Source organism: Crotalus tigris, unplaced genomic scaffold, assembly GCF_016545835.1.
Source record: "Crotalus tigris isolate CLP2741 ecotype Arizona unplaced genomic scaffold, ASM1654583v1 scf7180000021028.766984, whole genome shotgun sequence".
Classification (NCBI taxonomy): Eukaryota; Metazoa; Chordata; class Lepidosauria; order Squamata; family Viperidae; genus Crotalus; species Crotalus tigris.
The window spans coordinates 440,104-459,585 of NW_024098317.1; the positions used below are offsets into that span (position 1 = coordinate 440,104).

The 19,482-nt window shown below is 39.4% G+C and overlaps 1 protein-coding gene across 1 annotated transcript in view; it reads right to left on the minus strand.

Moving 5' to 3' along the window:
• Positions 1 to 741: 741 nt before the first annotated feature.
• Positions 742 to 19,482, minus strand: part of LOC120319937 (protocadherin-9-like) — a gene marked incomplete at its 5' end in the record, with an annotated part of 237,863 nt that continues 219,122 nt past the window's right edge. The window contains 2 exons of the mRNA XM_039369306.1: positions 742 to 5,507; positions 12,550 to 12,621. Of these exons, the coding sequence (XP_039225240.1) occupies positions 5,128 to 5,507; positions 12,550 to 12,621 (452 nt within the window). The remainder of the gene's footprint in view (positions 5,508 to 12,549; positions 12,622 to 19,482) is intronic.

Genomic DNA, 19,482 nt, shown 5'->3' on the forward strand with positions numbered 1-19,482 from the left:
CAAGTTTGGGAAACACTGATTTAACAGATAGATAACTCCAGAATGAACATGCTACGTCAAATAAAATTAAAGAGCTCACTTAGATCTCCCACCTTTTATGTTTATATGTGTGCAAGGCCCTACTAGAGCAGGGGTGTCAAATTGCCAGCCTGCAGGCCGGATGTGTCATGGTGAAACTGCGCCCATCCCATTGCCGGCAATGGAAAAAAAAGTCACGATGCATCACGACATGTCACATGATGTTGCGCGTTTGACACCCCTGTCCTAGAGAGTTCACATATTATATATAAAGTTGGCGTTGTGATGTTAACAAAGGGCTCTAGATAAAGCAGACCTCTTCCATTATTCAGCCTGCTTTATTTTATTTATTTATTAAATTTATTGGCTGCCCATCCCCCTGCAGGGTGAGACCCTAACTTACATTTATTTATTTATTTATTTATGAGACTTATATACCACTTTAAGTGCAAGCACTCTCTAAACAGTGTATACCACTAAGCAATGTATATATATATATTTACATTGCCCCCAACAATCTGGGTCCTCATTTTACCTACCCCGGAAGGATGGAAGGCTGAGTCAACCTTGAGCCGGTGAGATTTGAACTGCTGACCTGCTAAACACAGTCAGCTAAAGTGGCCTGCAGTACTGCACTCTAACTGCTGCACCACCTCGGCTCATAATACATTATCTCTCCTCTCCTATACTGCTACTTCTAGAAATCAAACACACACCCGGCCGTTTTTAACATGTTATATTTTAATTTGCAGAGACAAAAATGACAAGCAATTTATTTACAGAAAACTGTACAAAAGCAAATAAAATTATGCAAAATCTTTCATAAATAGAGGTGGACTAGCATCGAATACATTTTTGCCATGTTTTTTTTTTCTTCTTAGCATAGTTGCGTGCATAGTGACTCATAATAAACAATAAGTTGGTTCTCTGCTTCACGACCAACATCCAAGTAGCAGAACAATAGTCAATGATTAATAATACAACGGATCGTAACCACACTGAATGTAAGTGCTTCAAAAAAAAAATCAGGAAAAGAAGGGGCTGAAAGGATTACCCCAGGTAGCTAAGAAAGATGCTTTCTTCCAGGTATTAGGTTCTTCAAGGAATTGTCCAACATTAGTGTTGTTCCTTTCAGCACTTAAGAGAACATTGCCTCTTTACCATCTGGAAACCTTGTTCCATTCTTCGCCTTGTCAAATGCTGTTCAAATCTTGTTAGTGACGGTTGTATTTAACACACTTCCATTTCCTTTTTCACCCCCAGTTCCATTTCCCCCACACCTTTGCTTTCCAACAGTGACAATTTCCTAGTCTTTCTTCCAACACATTCCATCTCTTAGGTGGAGTTTTTTCTCCCCCACATAAAAAATAGCATCTACCTTGTTTCCAGAAACTCAAGAGAGTAGGCCAGCCAAGAATGAAACTGACCCAAATATTAGCCTAGCCGGAGGTCAGAATGAGCATAAGAGTTTATATCAAAGTTAATATGACTTCTTCTTCTTTTTTTTTTCTAATTCATATAAAGTTTACATAAGTGGCATGTCAAGCTAGGAATGTGCAAAGTGTCAAATGCAAACACAGTTCACTTGAGTTCCTTGTGAAATCGAACTAAAACAGGAATTAAAACAAAATGGCTGCAAAGAAAATCTTCATCTATTAAAAAAAGCAACAATGAACAAAGATTCGTCAATTTCTCTGCCAAAAAGAGAGAGAGAAAGAGGCATAATTTCTTGTCACTGAGATCAATACTGTAACTTTTTAACTTAACCTGTTTAACCTGTTCCCAAACCATAGTCTTTCTTTTCTTCCTTTTTTTTCATGAATTATATTTAAGACTGGTCCATTATCTGAGTTTGGTAAAAGGTTTTTTTTTTTTTTCCTCCCTCCCTCTCTCTCTCTCTCTCTCTCTCTTAAATATACCATTTGATGCTTTTCAGAAAATAAACAGGGTTAAATATACAGGTTGAAAAAAAGTGGGAACAGTCCAATATTTTTAGTGTCCAACCCAAGCACTGTTTTACCATGACAACAATATAAAAGGCACAATTGCATATTTTGCATTTGCTCTAAAACTTTCCGTTTCCATTTTTTTTATTTTATTTATTTAATATAAAAGCACTCTATAGAAGGAGTGTTTCCCAATTCGACTAATTTCAAATGAAAAACACCTACGGAAAAATATATATATCTGTGGATCATGCTGGGTAGTAAGAAGCTGTTGATTATGTTTTGATGGTTAGGTGTTACTAGATTACTGAACATACAAACAAGCACACATAATTTTCTTTCTTTTTTTTCTTTCTTTTTTTTCTTTTTTCTTTTTTTTTTACATCCTTTGGGCTTATCACTACAACTAAATTAGGTAAATTGTTCAGTCTTATACTGCATGTGCCTTTATGTGGCGCACAAAAGGGGGAATAGATGCCAATCCTTTTAACTTTGAAAGTCTTCTTATAAGATATTGGCTGTCTAGAACTGAGGTTAAAAAAAAAAAAACAACAATCTGGACCGCTACCATTTTAGTGTCTGTAAGACAATGCTTGGTGTATTGTCATTCTACACAGAGAAATTATTCAATTGCTCTTTTTGTGTGGCTGATGGTGTTTTCGGTTGAAGCCTGAAAAAAAATGCATATTTAATGCAAATATATCGACAAGCATTTTACCTTTAACACATACTTAAGAGTTACACAAATACAGAAAAAGGGTTTAGTCAGTCCTCTAATCAAGTCGAAATTTGAATTTCTGATATATATCTTTTTTGTTTGTTTGTTTGTTTGTTTAAAAAAAGGATGCATTAGAACAATCGATTCACTCCTAAACTTTCCTTCAACATTTCTCCATTTCTAAAACGTGGCAATATGTTTAGTTGCTATAGGCGAGCTAAGAACCAATCGAACGATTAAATGCAAAGAAGATGTACATTTTAAAAAACAAAGGGCACTTTTGCTATGGAGCGTTTAAAAGACAAAAGTCATGAGGGATTTGTACCAGCTGATTGGCCCATATGTCAGACAGTCTAATAATATATTCTATGTCACTCTTAATGCAAGCTATCCAAGCTACCTTGTCACTAAATCTATTACAACCATCTAGCCATGCTTTAATGCCAAGTTAAACAACCTGAGGAGATGGTGTCTCTGCACCTTTCCCAAGCTGTTCCCACTGCATTGACCGATTGTCAGTTTCATTTGAATGTCCATTCTTTATTACTATTTGCTTACCATCAATACAGAACTAGCTCAATTTTCCATACTCTTGCAACTTCTTATTGCACAAAAAAATATCTGGTCCATTTTTTTTCCTATCCCCTGTATATAGTGCAAACTATATGAATTCGTCATGACCCCAGAGCTCTGCATCTGGCTTGGATGCTTTGTACAAAGTCGCAAGCCGCACAATTTTGCACAAGAGCACGTTGGGAATGACGTCTGCCGAGACTCTGGGTCACCTGGAGTCTCAACACGGGTTGGGTATTGCACAAGACTCAGCTTAAATGCACTTGTGTTTTAAGAAAACCTGCATAATACCTTTGCCTACAGCAAATGAATAACCTGGAACACTGCAAGAACCCAAGAATTAGCATCCATTCTCAACCAAGATGCTGCCATGTTTTGACTTGAAGCATATTCTTCATCCTGCCTTCATTCTCACTCTTCTTTCGGCTATCCCCTGAACGTGTTTTGAAGCTTCTCAGATGGATTTGTAAATTTTCTAAGGAAAACATATTTTTGAAGCCAGAGGGTCATGTTAATATAGTTGGTGAATGTAATCACTTTAAAAAAAAAAATCAGCAAGCTCATGTCATAGGTTCCTTTGGGCATCAAACTAAAATCCATGTTGACAACAATCACCATGCTTAGTGTCAGTGTATTCCTGGATCAGATTTTACGTGAGAAGACCAACGAGCAATTTCCTTGATCCATAGTGCGTTCTTTGGTCTTTAAATTACTATGATCATCCAAGCTAAAAGGTTGGCCTTGTAAAAATGACACCAGTTTCAGCAGTTTCTTGATATCGATAAATCATGCCCCACCATTCATTCATTCGCTCATTCATTCATTCATTCATTCATTCATTCATTCATTCATTCTTGTGTACATGTATGCTTCTTTTTGTGTTTGTATGTGTGCCAGTGTGTTTATATATGTATTCCATCCTTTTATATTTAAGTTAAAATGTTAGCGAATGGGAGGAGGAGGGGGAGGAGGAAGAAAGGCATGATAAAGAATAATAAAACGAGAAAGAGATAGATAATGTCATTTGTCTATGAGTAAAACTAAACCTACAGGTGACGGTTGGAGGGAATGTGTAATATTTTAGACTATAATCTCAGGCTGATTTTTTTTCCCCCCATTCTTTCTTGTTTCCAGCCACAGGACTGTATTAAAGATATGGTCCTTAAAAAGTGCTGCTTCTTCTTCTTTTAAAAGAGTTATTTTACACATTTCTTTTGTAGGGTTTCTGAACGTTTACCTCTGATGGAAACCAGACACATGCAGACATAGCAATGCGTAGTTCCGCCTGCACATCTGAGAAGATTTTTTTCCCCAATGACCTGCGATTGCAAACAAAGCAGATGGCCATCCAGGGACAATCAAAAGAGGCTCAAACAGCACTCCAGTGATGTGTGTCTGTTTGTGACGGTGTCTGTCTGTCCCTCTCTCTGTGTGTATATATGTGTGTGGGTGTTTGTGTGTGCTGGGGAGGGGAACCAGAATGTCTATCTTATGTTTTTTTCTCTTCTTCTTCTTCTTCTTCTTCTTCTTCTTCTTCTTCTTCAATTTCAGGTTTGTTCCCTAGCAAGGAACTTATAAAGGTAACTTTTTTCGGAAAATAATAATAATAAAATAAAAGAACAGGTGAGCACGGTGTTAAGACATGCAGGGACAACAATGGTTTCTACATTGTACAATATAGTCAGGCAGACAGGATATGGAAATGCCTGGCTGGGAGGCAGAAGAGGCAAGCCAGGCCTTCGTCTCTTTGGTAGCCCCCCTTGGATTCGACAGAGTGGTTTTTCTTCCTTCCCCAATTTTCCAATGGTTTCGAGTGATCGGCTTTGGGCCTTCTGCTCTGGGAAAGAACCGGCATTGTTACTTCCTGATCCCCTAGAGGTAAACTTCCCTTCGAGATAAAGTGTTGATAGGAGATGGCTTGTATTCCCCTGTCTGTGCCAGGGGAATATCCTCTGGGTTGGTGTCTTCGCTTTTGCTGAAGCTAGTTACGCTGAAGGTCTCATAAGATGAGGTCAACTTTTTGTTCAGGAGGTTTCTGTTGCGATCGCCCATCAGGGAGGCCTCTCCGTTGGCCAGCTTCTCCGGACTGCCCCGTTCATCGACAGGCATGAAAGTGGAGAGTTTGGGCTGGCTCTTGGGCTTCCTTTCGGGTGACGTGCGGACAGGCATCCAACAGGAATCGGAGTGGCCGTACTCGTCGCAGTCCCGGGTGCACTTTCCCGTCAGGGCAACATCCGGCAGAGGTCTTGAATCTGCAAACAAAGAGCAACAAAGGATGTTGAGATTTCGCGCCTTGCTCCCCTGGGGAAAAACTGGACAGGAGCAGCTTCAGAAATGGCTTCTGCGCTGCGCTTTTTTTTTTTCAGGAGGCAACTGGACTTTCTCGTTTTTCTTTGAAGAGGTTTCGTTTCTCATCCAAGAATCTTCTCCAGTTCTGGGGAATGGACAGATTTATACTCCTTGCATTTGCATTCTTTCGGAGCATCATTGAGGCCACTTGGAGTTTTATCTCCTCAACGACTCTCTAAAAGAATGCAAATGACCAGCGGGCTGCAAGGAGTATAAATCTGTCCATTCCCCCCACCATCCAGTCAGAGCTGAAGAAGCTTCTAGGATGAGAAGCGAAACATCTTCAAAGAAAAACGAGAAAGTCCAGTTGCCTCCTGAAAGCTTTGGGACAACCATGACCTGGATGACTGAACACCTCCATAGACATTTTACTTATGCACAAGTAAGCAGACCTAGGAAAGCCTCGCTGGGGCTGTCGTAAAGGAATTTGGTTCTCTTCCTCATTCCTCACACCTGTGACAACTCCAGTTGCTTAAAAAGTCATTTCGGGGGAAATCTGAGGGTGACTCTTTTAAAACCGTGTGGCACAGGTTGCCAAACTCGTTTTGCTTCTTTTAAAAAAGAAAGCAATAATCAATTATAGCCAATTAGAATGTGTGTTTGCCAAGACTGGATTCTGGATATAGATGAGAACTGTATCAGGTGAAAAAAAAAAAAAAAAAACAAAAACAGGAGCCAGGATAGAGTTCAAAAGCACTGTGTATTTATTTCATGCTACCTATACCCAAGAATCTGATCTACTAAAGGTCAAGGCAAGTTGGCTCTAGAAGAGCCAACAGACTTCAAGGAGTGGCTGGATTTAGATCTCTTTCATGTTGTAGGGATTCTAGACTGATAATGCATTTGACCCCACCATCAGGCTTAGCCTGATCATCTCCTACACTAACAAAGTAGGATACAAAGAGGGCTAAGCATGAAACTTACTAAATGGGAATGGAATAGATTCACATTCTTGCCTTCTGTAGGTCAATGTTCAAGGCCAGATTTTATATATCCCGCCTCTCCCTCTCTCATTGATGTCTATGGGTCTTACCTTCAGACAAAATTCAACTTAACCTATATTAACTTTGTGTCACATCCTTTTATCTATCTTGCAAACATTGATATTCCCCTATAAACACCTTTTTTTAAAAAAAAAAAAAAAGTTACTCCTTCCTTAAGTTTAGTTCACATGGGTGAGGGAGTTGATTCCTGAGTGACAAATTAATCATTCAGCTTCAGCTGAATTTAAGATGTATCCATTGCCCAGAAGAAGCTAACCTCAAATATAAACTTAGTTGGAAAAAAATTGGGGGGACATCTCCAGGTGAGGTTAATTATCCAGGCAGTAAGATCAATTTGGCCCCATCTCAATCAGAGAAATCATTCATTTAATTGTTTCTAAAGTTAGGGATACAAACATATGAAGGCTGGCAAGGCAATGCATGAAAATGAACGATATTAACAAATGATCGGCAGCACGTTAATAACAGCTTTAAGAAATAACATTTTGCATTTACAAAACAAAATCGAATTCAAACACTATGTGTTTATATAGGTATCTAACTGCAGGGAGATTGGTAATTGGAAAGTGTTTAGTGAATGTTGTAGTGTTTTTGTGATTTCAGCACCACCCACCCACTTGCCTTGCTTTCTTCGCTATTTCTCTCTCTCTCTCTCTCTCTCTCTCTCTCTCTCTCTCTCTCTCTCTCTCTCTCTCTCTCTCTCTCTTCGTGAATTCCATGTAGGGAGAATTGTTAGCCTCTAAACTTACCTATAACTTTAAAGGTATTTTTATTAGTATTGCAAATAGAAGTAAATGCTGTGGTGGTGCAGTGGTGAGAATGCAGTATTGCAGGCTAACTCTAATCACCGCCAGCAGTTCGATCCTGACCGGCTCAAGGTTGACTCATCCTTCCATCCTTCCGAGGTCAGTAAAATGAGGACCCAGATTGATGGGGGGCAATAGGCTGACTCTGTAAACTGCCTAGAGAGGGCTGTAAAGCACTAGGAAGTGATATATACAACGAATCTAAGTGTATATTGCTAGAGTAAAGTTGTACTAATTAACAATCAAAAATCTCTAATTGATTTTGTGCTAGTCTATGACCACAAGAAAGATTTGATTTGATTAAAATTTTATCTATAGTTCACTAATAAATCGTGAGATAAAAAAAAAATCCCAATTGGAGTTTCATAGGCATATTTATTTTACATTGCGTAGCTACTCTCTATTTAGATTATACTTTTTTGTGACTTGTATGGCATAAAAACAAATCTAGTCAAGCATTATTATTTGTTTGTTCACCTGAAAATACATAGAGACTTTACTATATTAAACGTATTTAGGATTAGTATATTATTTTAAACTAAGAAAAGAAATTATCTACAATTGATTTAGAAAAGGGCTGCTTGTTATTTTCAGTTTCAAGTACTTTTTAGCTCAACCTCTTAAAAATAATACCAGCCATTCAGTTTTAATTGTATATATTTCCTGGAGCGGAAATGAGTGGGGAAGTGTTCATGCCAGATTCCATTCTTCATCTTGGAAAAAGCAAAGCAGGGTAATTATGACTTGAACAAGAAACATTAAAACTGCAGACTAGACTGGGAAACTAAAAATATCCCCAATCAATCAATCAGAAATCAGTTTCCTGTTTAATCATAAACCTCATTTGGACATGTAGATACCGGGAATCAAGGCTAACTTATAAATCACGAGACTTTTATATACTTCTAAAACTCGCATTGTTATGATCTTTATCTTGGCAAAATGTTGCATCATACGGCAACAGTTTTTGAACCAAGGTACCTTGAATGGGCTAGCTTATACAGAATGTGTCCAAAACCCAGGGGCAATGACTCCCGAGGAAATGAAATTTGTGAAAATTGGGTTTGCTTCAGTGCTACTCTGCTGGGCTGATGCAGTCACGTGGTCTTAATTTTCAACATTCTGTGACAGTTTCCCAGCCATTCTAGTAATCCCTTGCTCCCTTCTCTATCCAGCAGCAGCCACTCACATGCCTGCTCAAGGGGGAGGGAAGGGAAGGGAAATGAGGGAAGGGAAGGGAAGGGAAGGGAGAGAAATTTCCTATGCTCTCTGCCAGATTCCCTTGGTCATTCTGTTTCTCCATTTAGGTGAAGAAGTATCTCTGAAATGACAAGCCAAGGGAGCATTGGTTATCTAAGACACTGCACAGGTGGGAAAGATTCAGACGTGTCTACTGAAAGGGAACAAGATGCCAAACCCACATCACCATTCACATGACCAAAAGTCAGAACAATGTAAAATAATTCTTTCATGGCATCTGCCCATAGCAATGTTTCAATATTCCTCGCCAAACAAATCCACCATGAGTCAAGGGCTATCAGAAACTAAATCCAATTAGTATTGGTTTTCCTTTAAAAATGAAACTAATCCAACATTCAAAATTTGCAATACGGACTTGGTTTGTCTCTAGTTTAAAAGTCTTGCAACAAAAAATGACTGGCACACCTATAAAAGAGAATTCACGCTACAAAATAGAGGCAGACCTTGGGGAGGTTTATATCATTCTGATCACATAGTTTTGCTTTGTAGAATAAATAAACCAAGAATCCCGGATACTTCACATGTTTTTGAAGGTAAGCACAAGCCTATTTGAACTTAAACCAGCATTTGTATATAGTTCTTTAAATTATAAAATCTAAGGGGGGGATTCTGGAGCAGAAATCTTCACTGGGCAGCAGATAGTAAAACCAACGGATGGATCTTTAATTCCTAAAAAGTTCAAGGAATTGAAGAGAACTACATGAGTTACATCTATAGTAATACAGCGGTGTATTAAAATGCATTAGTTTTGAAAGATTGTGTTGAAAAAGGAGTGATTGTAGTGGTAATCAAGGAACTAATATCCCAGAGCAGCTTTTTGAATAAATTTCAGAGAAAAACTAAACATATAGATTTATGCTCAGGTAAACTCCCATTACAACAAAATAAACAAAAATAGAGGAAGAGTTGTAATGGTGTCCTCTTCAGCCATCTTATAGGATAGGCTGGGGGTTGGCAACATAGGACCAAGCCTGGACCATGGAGAGCAAACGACACTCTCCATTTGTATCTCAGGGGCTACCACAAAGAAGAGTTAATCAAGCTATTTTCAAAAATACCTGAAGCCAGGACAAGAAGCAACAGATGGAAACTAATCAAGGGGAGAAGCAACCTAGAACTAAGGAGAAACTTCCTGACAGTGAGAACAATTAATCAATGAAATGGAAGCTGTGAGTGCTCCATCACTGGAGGTTCTTAAGAAGAGATTGGACAGACATTTGTCTGAAATGGTATAAGGTTTCCTGCTTGAGCAGGGGGTTGGACTACAAGACTTCCAAGGACCCTTACATCCTGTTCTATTCTATTCTATTCTATTCTATTCTATTCTATTCTATTCTATTCTATTCTATTCTATTCTAGTCTAGTCTAGTCTATTCTAGTCTAGTCTAGTCTAGTCTAGTCTAGTCTAGTCTGTTCTCCAATATCTATTCTATTCTATCCCTATTCTAGTCTATTCTAGTCTATTCTAGTCTAGTCTAGTCTAGTCTATTCTTCTATTCTATTCTATTCTATTCTATTCTATTCTATTCTATTCTATTCTATTCTATTCTATTCTATTCTATTCTATTATATTCTATTCTATTCTATTCTATTCTATATTCTATTCTATTCTATATTCTATTCTATTCTATTCTATTCCATTCCATTCCACTCCACTCTATTCTATTCTGAAATATATACAGCAACTGGCAAACTTTACAACTGTACTCGGCACAAGGAGAGGCTTCATCCTACTTCACTTAATCTTCAACCAAATATCCTCCTATAACATTCTTGGGGTAAAGGAATCCACCACTGCTTTCTATTGATTCCCTGTTTGATTTAAGCCTGTTTTCAATTTGTCACGTGGAGGAGGTACAAGGCGGTGATCAGAGAATTCCAACTTCACCAGGTTTCTATGGTTTTCTGCCTTTTTTATTGGGAGGGAGGGAAGGAGAAAAGAAGGAAGGAAGGAAGGAAGGAAGGAAGGAAGGAAGGAAGGAAGGAAGGAAGGAAGGAAGGAGAGAGAGATTGAAAGGGAAGGGATGGAGATGGAGATGGAAGGAAGGAAGGAAGGAAGGAAGATTGAAGGGAAAAGGAAGGAAATGGAGAAGGAAGGAGATTGAAGGGGAAAGGAAGGAAGGAAGGAAGGAAGGAAGGAAGGAAGGAAGGAAGGAAGGAAGGAGAGAGAGATTGAAGGGGAAGGGATGGAGATGGAAGGAAGGAAGGAAGGAAGGAAGATTGAAGGGGAAAGGAAGGAGATGAGAAGGAAGGAGATTGAAGGGGGAAGGAAGGAAGGAAGGAGAGAGATTGAAGGGGAAGGGATGGAAATGGAGATGGAAGGAAGGAAGGAAGGAAGATAGATTGAAGGGGAAAGAAAAGAGATGGAGACTTCAACCTCCTTTCAAATCAGCTGAACTTGACGCAAGAATCAAGGAACTTGTATTATCCAAGGAAGCTGTAATAATCATTGTAAGACACTCAGATCAGATCTTCAAAAAAGAACAAGAAAAACAGCAGTGGCTAGAGCTTTCAACATCTCCCAGGTGACTAAATCAAGTCACCTGTCTCACCCCCATCCCAAACCCCCTTTTGACGTCTTCAAACCCCTCTACTTTGTCTATGGTTTTTATACAAAATAAGAAAACTCGGAGATAAAGGTGCAGAAATGCTGTTTCCACAATTAACAACACAGTCATCTGGGTGTTTGGACAATTGGACTCATGAAAGAGTGACTTTGAAAAAAAAAGCAACATTTTTTTAAGAGTGTTAGCTGACTCTAGATCAGCACAACTGGCATTATATATGAGAACACAGCAAAGGCAAACGTCTCCATCTCTGTTCTCTTTCAAATCCCTTCAGCCATATACATATATAAAAATTACCTTGGCCAAATACTCTCTCCTTGCAAATGAAGAATAGGTTGTGCTTCATATATCACTGAGCAGCCTAAATTCTGGTTTTTGGCTCTCCTAAAGCAATTGTACCTTCCTCGGGACACTTCCTCCACTGTCAGTATTGGCAGGTAGATCTGTGCAAAGCGGAGTAGCTATCAAGTTTGCCCGGAAGCAAGCAAATCTTACTGATCTTTGAGTAGCCTACTGTTCCTCATAACGGTGCTTAAAATAAAGCAGCCTCATGCTAATTTCCAAATTTTTCCCTTTTGTGACAAAAAATACAATGACACTGCTAAGTTAAAAAGCCCGGACATTTTGGATAGGCATTTGTTGACTTGAAAAGCTAGACAGAACACAGAAACAAGGTTGGAAGGGACCTTGGAGGACTTCTAGTCCACCCCATGCACAAGGCAGAAGATCATATGCCATCCTGGTCAAATGGTCGTCCAGGCTATTTTTGAAAACTTCCAGTTGATGGAGCTTCCACAACTTCTGGAGGTAAACCGTTCCTTTGATTGTTATTTGTTCTCACTGTCAGAAAATTCTTCCTCACTTCTAGATTGGATCTCTCTTTAACATACTTCCCCCCATTACCCCTTGTCCTGCCCTCTGGTGCTTTGGAGAATAAGTCAATTCCCTCTTCTCTGTGATGTCCCCAGAAGACAATTATGTTAAGGAGATGCTGGGAGTCAACCTGATCTACAGAATGAGTCCAAGCATGATGCAGTTAAAGGTCAGTTCTTTGAACACTGCACAAGGATGAGTAGGAAGATATGCTACAACAGCTCCATAGGATTAACCATAGCTGCCACAGAACCACTCACTAAGTTTGTGTCTCTTGATACTATATCCACCTTGGTAGCTGAAGGGCAAACTGGAGTCCATCAGGCCTTGCCTCTTGATTTATGTCCTTCACACCAATACTGAAAAAGATCTTGTAAACTTTGACATTTCACTTTATGAAAGTTTAATCTCCTGTTCAGCTGAGGCCCTTCTTACCTTGGCCGACCCCCAATCTGGATATCCCTCTAGGAGCACTTAAAGCCACACCATTGAAGGCTACTTCTTCCCCTACAAAGAGAGTTACAGATTGCACAAAGGTGAGAGATCTTCAGGATAACTGACTATAACAGTTTAGCTTGGTTTAGTTTCATTCAACATTCTAGACCCACGTGCCACTGCCCTTTATTTAACTGTATACCCACAATCCCCCTGCAACTCAGACTAACCTGAGCACAACAAAGCCCCCACCCAAACAGAACACTCCCCCAGCCAATCAGAGAACAGCCAACCCCCCATCCAATCAGAGCACAGCCAAGCCCCTAACCAATCAGAACACACCTCCATCCAATCAGAACACAGCCAGGCTCCCACGCAATCAGTTCATACCCCCACTGGCAGTTAAAAGGAAGAAACAGCTACGACCCCACATTGCTCCTAGAAGCACGAAGCTGAAAACACCAGCCTGAAGATGAGGAATGGGACTTCACCAAAACATCGCCAAGACACTTCCAATTCCAATATATATTTGTTTGTTTTCTGAGGTTTTTGCGGGTGTTTATATTTAGGTCTTTGGTTATTCGGGTTTTCTCCTGCGTACAATTGGAAGTGTCTTGGTGACGTTTTGATGAAGTCCCATTCGTCATCTTCAGGCTGGTCTTTTCGGCTTTGTGCTTCTAGAAGCACGAAGCCGAAAACACCAGCCTGAAGATGACGAATGGGACTTTGTTGAAACGTCGCCAAGACACTTCCAATTTTATGTGGGACAAAACCTGAATAACCAAAAACATACACACACACACAGAGAGAGAGAGAGAGAGAGAGAGAGAGCGAGAGAGAGAGAGAGACAGAGAGACAGACAGACAGACAGACAGACAGACACACACACACACATATAAAGGAAAATTTTTACGTGATGCACATAAAACACAGGGAGAACTTTGACCACACTGATGTGGTTACTATATTGTCTTTTTTGTCACACTCTGTAGACACCCAAGCAAAGAGTTTTCTGATTGGCTGTTAGCATTCGTGAGTCAGAAAAAGGATGGAGATAAGTACCATGGCTACTTTTATTGCCAAATTCTCTCTCCACTGCCCACACACACTTTTCAACTGTTTTTAAGAGCTATTGGCATTTATCTCCTAGGGGCCATACTCTTATTGAATGGAGAAGTTGGACTATTATTGAATATAAAACTGGAGTTCAATTTTTTGGGGGGAATTCCTCATTTCTTAATGGAAGCAGAGTAGAGCGCTAGGCCCAATCCCTGTGACATTGTTCTGAGAAGCTAAGACACTCTTAAAATGCTTAAACCTGTCTCAAAGCATCAGTGACTTCTTTCCTTCCTCTGCAGGCAAAAAAACAAAAAGTCAAAAAAAAAAAAAACAGTTAAGTGGCAACTGAATGCATCATAAGGAGCATTTTCAGCCCCAAGGTTTGGACCGCTGTCATTCCGAATATAATGTTATTTTGCATGGTGTATACAGTACAGATAGTGCATCCAGTTCCAAAGTAGTCTCAGTCAATAACATCAAACACGAATTTGCTAAGGGAGACAAATAAACTGAGTGCAGTCAAAGACAGTGTTGTTTTTTCCCCTGAAAAACATGTAAGAAAATAAGACTAGAAGCACAGAGGTCATTCCTGGAAGTTTGGGTGGAGTAGGAGGTAGCTATTTATTTATGTAAGAGCCAAGAAACACCTAAAATAAATAAGTAGTTAACAAAAGATAGTACTAATGATAACCATTATTACAATACAAAGGAAAAGTAATTTTAATGTATCAACTCTCTTTCTCTCTCATCTATCAATGTATGTACTGTATGCATGTTACTCTCATTTATCAATGTATATCTATCCATCCATCCATCCATCCATCCATCCATCCATCCATCCATCCATCCATCCATCCATCCATCCATCCATCCATCTATCTATCTATCTATCTATCTATCTATCTATCTATCTATCTATCTATCTATCATGGAAAGCACCTTCCCCAATCTCATACCTTAGCTGGAAATATTGCCACATCATTATACTGTATTGGTTTCAGACATGAGATACAAAAAGCTCTCCGTAACTTTTGGTATTTTAAAAAAAAATATTTTCTTTTGAAATTGTTGAGATTTTGTTTCCCAGCCAGAATGTCCAATTTTATTTTAGATTTTGCTTACATCAAATATAATGGAAAATATAAATGTAAATCTTGTGGTTGCAGTTAAGTCCTTTATAGATCACAATAGGCACTGGTGAATTACTTGGGAAAAAAAAACTTAGCTATTTAATCTTCAATAAAGGACCTTAACGGGGGCTTATATCACATTTTCTGGTTTTCTGAAAGAGCTTTTCAAAATAGCAATCAAATTTAAACAAGCCTCCCATCAGCGACAACAGTGAGTCCAGTTATAAGCTGTGTGAACATGGTCATTAAATTGAGAACCGAACAAATACTCTAATTTAAAAATATCTGAAACAATAAAATAGGGAGCATGGCTGCAGGGCCAAATGTTGGGGATCTAATCATTTGCACTGTAATTCCAACAGCATGAGTTCCACAATTTCATGAAGCTGATTTAACAAGCAACCCCCCTGTTGGCAAATAAAATTCTTCTATTTTTCCTGAAATTACCAATATACTATACTTGTCAATCAAAGGAGATGAGTTAATTGAAGTAAGAATCTGGGAAAACCCAATATTTCCTTTCCATTCTTGTTTGGAATGTCTCCCTTTTCATTTATAAGAATAGCCCAAATTCTTACTGATATCTTTGATATACGATTTAGAATTATTTCATTCTTTGTTTTATTTATAGAATTTGTGGTCACAACCCCACTTGGTGTTGTTAGGAATTAAAAAAAAAAATAGCAGCTATAAAATTCCTCCTCAAGGATTGTTTTAGACAAAAATCTCATTTCTGTATTGGCTGGTAAAGTCAATCCTGTTTTGACTTAAGCTTGATTCTTGGATATTTTTTTTTAAGGAACATTTTTTACATGATGCACATAAAAAGCAGGGAGAACTTCGACTATACTGTTGTGGTTACTACATTGTCTTTTTTGTCACGCTCTGTGGACACCAGAGCAAAGAGTTTTCTGATTGGCTGGGGGTCAGAAATAGGGAGGGGATAAGTACAATAGCTACTTATATGGTCAAAACAGACAATGATATTCTTTATTAAACCCTTAGAAATAAAATCACGCAGATTAGCTAAACCTATATGATATTCCAATATCTCCAATATCCCCATTAGTCAAATATTTCTTTCTTTTTTTTTTTAAGTTGATGAACATACAGGCAGATCTGTAGAAATACAGGTATGTAATATTAACAAATGATAATCACGGCTTTGTTTGGGAATGTTTGACTCAGGAGTGAATTACCCATCAAGCAGTTTAAAATAGCTATTCCTATTTTATAGATGCATACAGATCTAGGAAGAAGATATAACTCTCTTTTCCTGCCAAAATTTTCTATTTGGACTACTGCAACGTGCTCCACATGAGGCTACCCTTGAAAAGTATTCGGAGACTACAGTTGGTCCAGAATGCAGCCGTGCGGGTGATAGTGGGTGCTCCTCGATACACCCACATTACACTTATCCTCCGTGAGCTGCACTGGTTGCCTATTGGTCTCCGGGTCCAATTCAAGGTGTTGGTTATTACCTTTAAAGCCCTATATGGCTCAGGGCCAGGCTATTTGCGAGACCGCCTACTACCTCATAGTTCCCTACGTCCGGTTAGATCCCACAGGCTGGGCCTCCTTCAGGTCCCGTCGGCCAAGCAGTGCCATTTGGCGGGGCCGCGGAGGAGGGCCTTCTCTGTGATGGCACCTACGTCTTGGAACCAGCTCCCCCCGGAGATTAGGACCACTCCCACCCTGTTGGTTTTCCGTAAGCTGCTTAAGACCTGGCTTTTCCGGCAGGCCTGGGGTTTATAAAATCTGACCCCTGGATGACTGTTCTTGTACGGTTTGTTTTGTTATGTTTTATGTGTTTTTATTGTTAGCCGCCAAGAGTCCTCCGGGAGTGGGGCGGCTTATAAATTTTAAAAATAAAATAAAATAAATAAAATAATATGCAGTTACCTCAAACTCCTAATCTAAATCTGCACCTGAAATATAAATGTTTTATTTCTTTGATTCTGCCTTTTGTCTGGGGTCTTTACTTTTCATCTACCTTCGGTTGATCCTCAAACAAAGAAGAATAGAGGATCAAGTGTAGAAAAATTAGGCTGACTGATCTGAGCAATGAATGCTAGCTAAATCATAGTGGACATTAAATCTGTCCTGACTTGAAAGAAGTGGTTTAGGATTTAGGGTTCAGCAACATAGCTGTTGTTGTTGTTGTTAGTCAAGCTGGAGTGTAAAACAATATGAGCCTTGGCCTTCCAAAGGACCAGCTGCGTGTTCAAGTATTGGCTTAAAACAACAACAACAAAACCTCAGGAAGTGGTTAGGAACTGAAGCCGTTCAGCAAAAACTTTTCATCCTCCTAGTGACAGTTCTCTGAACATTGTGTCTACATCTGTCACCTGATTCCAATAACAAACAAACAAAAAAGCTGAATTTGGCTCTTTTGTGATTTCCTTATCCGCGCTTCAAAGAACAGCAAAATCAATTGGAAAGGACCGGTGGAATAATTTAGTTTGACTCTCTCTCTACAAGGCGAAGCTGAATTAGATAGGAGGTTTTGAAGAAGAGATGATTAAATAGCTTCTTCTCAAAAACCTCCTATAACTTGTGTAGGTAGATTTTCATTGTGCAGATTAAATAATAATAATAATAATAATAATAATAATAATAATAATAATAATAAAAAGTTGGAAGGGACCTTGGAGGTCATCTAGTCCAATCCCCTGCCCAGGCAGGAAACCCTATACCATTTCGGACAAATGGCTGTCCAGTCTCTTCTTAAAAACTTCCTGTGTTGGAGCATTCACCGCTTCTGGAGGCAACTTGTTCCACTGGTTAATTATTCTAATTGTCAGGAAATTTCTCCTTAGTTCTAGGTTGCTTCTCTCCTTGATTAGTTTCCATCCGTTGCTTCTTGTCCTGCCTTCAGGCGCTTTGGAGAATAGCTTGACTTCCTCATCTTTGTGGCAACCCCTCAAATATTGGAACACTGCTATCATGTCTCCCCTAGTTCTTCTTTTCATTAAACTAGACATACCCAATTCCAGCTGTGAGGAATTTTCTCTTGATGTATTTAATAATGATAAAAAACAAAATCCATGTAGCTACCTCTTATACCCATTATTTCTGGTTGTACTGTCCACGACAGTGGAAAATAGCTGCTGAAAGTCTTTCCTACAATACCATTTAATGTATTTGGAGAATGATATTATAATTCTTTTCAAACATGATTCTAAAGGTTCACCATCTCCTCAGTTCATCCCTACAGAGCATGTCCTTTAATCCCTCTGTCTTCTGAATGCATTGTAACCTGTTAACATCCTTCTACGGTTCCCAGAAATGTACACGGTACTCTAAGTATGATGCCCGCACATACACACACGTACACACTCAACACTCAAGAGCTGAATTATAGAACAGTTGATTGTTTTGTTTTTATGTTACTATAACATCCCAGGTTTTTTTTTTTTTTTAATGACCAGAAACAATGCCAAAACAGCACTCCAATGATAAAAGACAACTGTTCATCATTTGGAAAATGCAATATTGAACAGATGCAAATAGAGAACCATAAATCCAGTCCGAAAGACACCTCTTTGACATTCAATTTCACAATTTTTCAATGAAGGCAATTTGGACATTCAAGCTGTAGTCATCAAAAACTAAAAGCTGATGCACGCAGCTGAGGGAACTGAAGTGACTACATTATTCTGAACCAAAGGTTATTTGTGAAAAAAAGATGAAATGCCTACTTCTTAGTAATAGTAATAGTAGTAAAGTTGGAAGGGACCTTGGAGGTCATCTAGTCCAACCCCTTGCTCAGGCAGGAAACCCTACACCAGTGGTTCTCAACCTGTGGGTCGGGACCCCATTTGGGGTCGAACGACCATTTCACGGGGGTCGCCAAACAACACAGTCTGCCATTTTTTTCCCCTTTTCCTTAGCTGTGCTACTCCCTTTTATTCTATTGGCTTTTGAAAGCCAATAGAATAGACTCTCTTGAATAGAGTCTAATTCTATTGGCTTTCAAAAGCCAATAGGAATTGTCCAGGCTGTCTCTGCCCTGCTGAGCCTGCCAAAAGTCCCATTCTGCAAACGGTGCTGCACCAGTTGAGTAGTCCTCGACTTACGACCAGTTGGGGGTCGCGGCATTAAAAAGGTTGAGAACCACTGATCTAGAAGGAGAAGATGTAGGCTCATTGTGGTGCAATGGCTAGAATGCAGTATTGCAGGCTAACTCTGCTCACTGCCAGGAGTTCAATTCATTCAATCCTGACCGGCTCAACATTGACTCATCCTTCCACCTTTCTGAGGTCGGTAAAATGAGGAGCCAGACAGTTGGGGGGGGGAAAGATGCTGACTTGTAAACCACTTAGAGAAGGCTCTAAAAGCCTGTGAAGCAATGTGTAAGTGCTATTGCTGTTGATTGTGCTTTCGTTCTGTCCCTGCAACTCCAACAAGCTGAGAGGGCTGGAGGATAGGCAAGAACCACCTCTATCCCTTCTCCAAAGAAATAAAAGGAATTATAATGACTAATTTTGTCAAGCCTTCGCTGTTTGAGGAAACAGCATGCGTTGATGAGTTGGTGGCAGTGGTGGGATTCAGCCAGTTTGCACCAGTTCGGCAGAACCGGTAGCTATTTTTTTTGTTGGCCAGGCCCAGAATGGACTTCCAGAAGTGGCATCCACACAGAGAACTGGTTGTTCACCTATTTGAATCCCACCACTGGTTTGTGGGGTGCTTAGTCCTCTCTGAGCATGGTTGTTTTGTTGCAGACTTTTACTAACTGACTGGG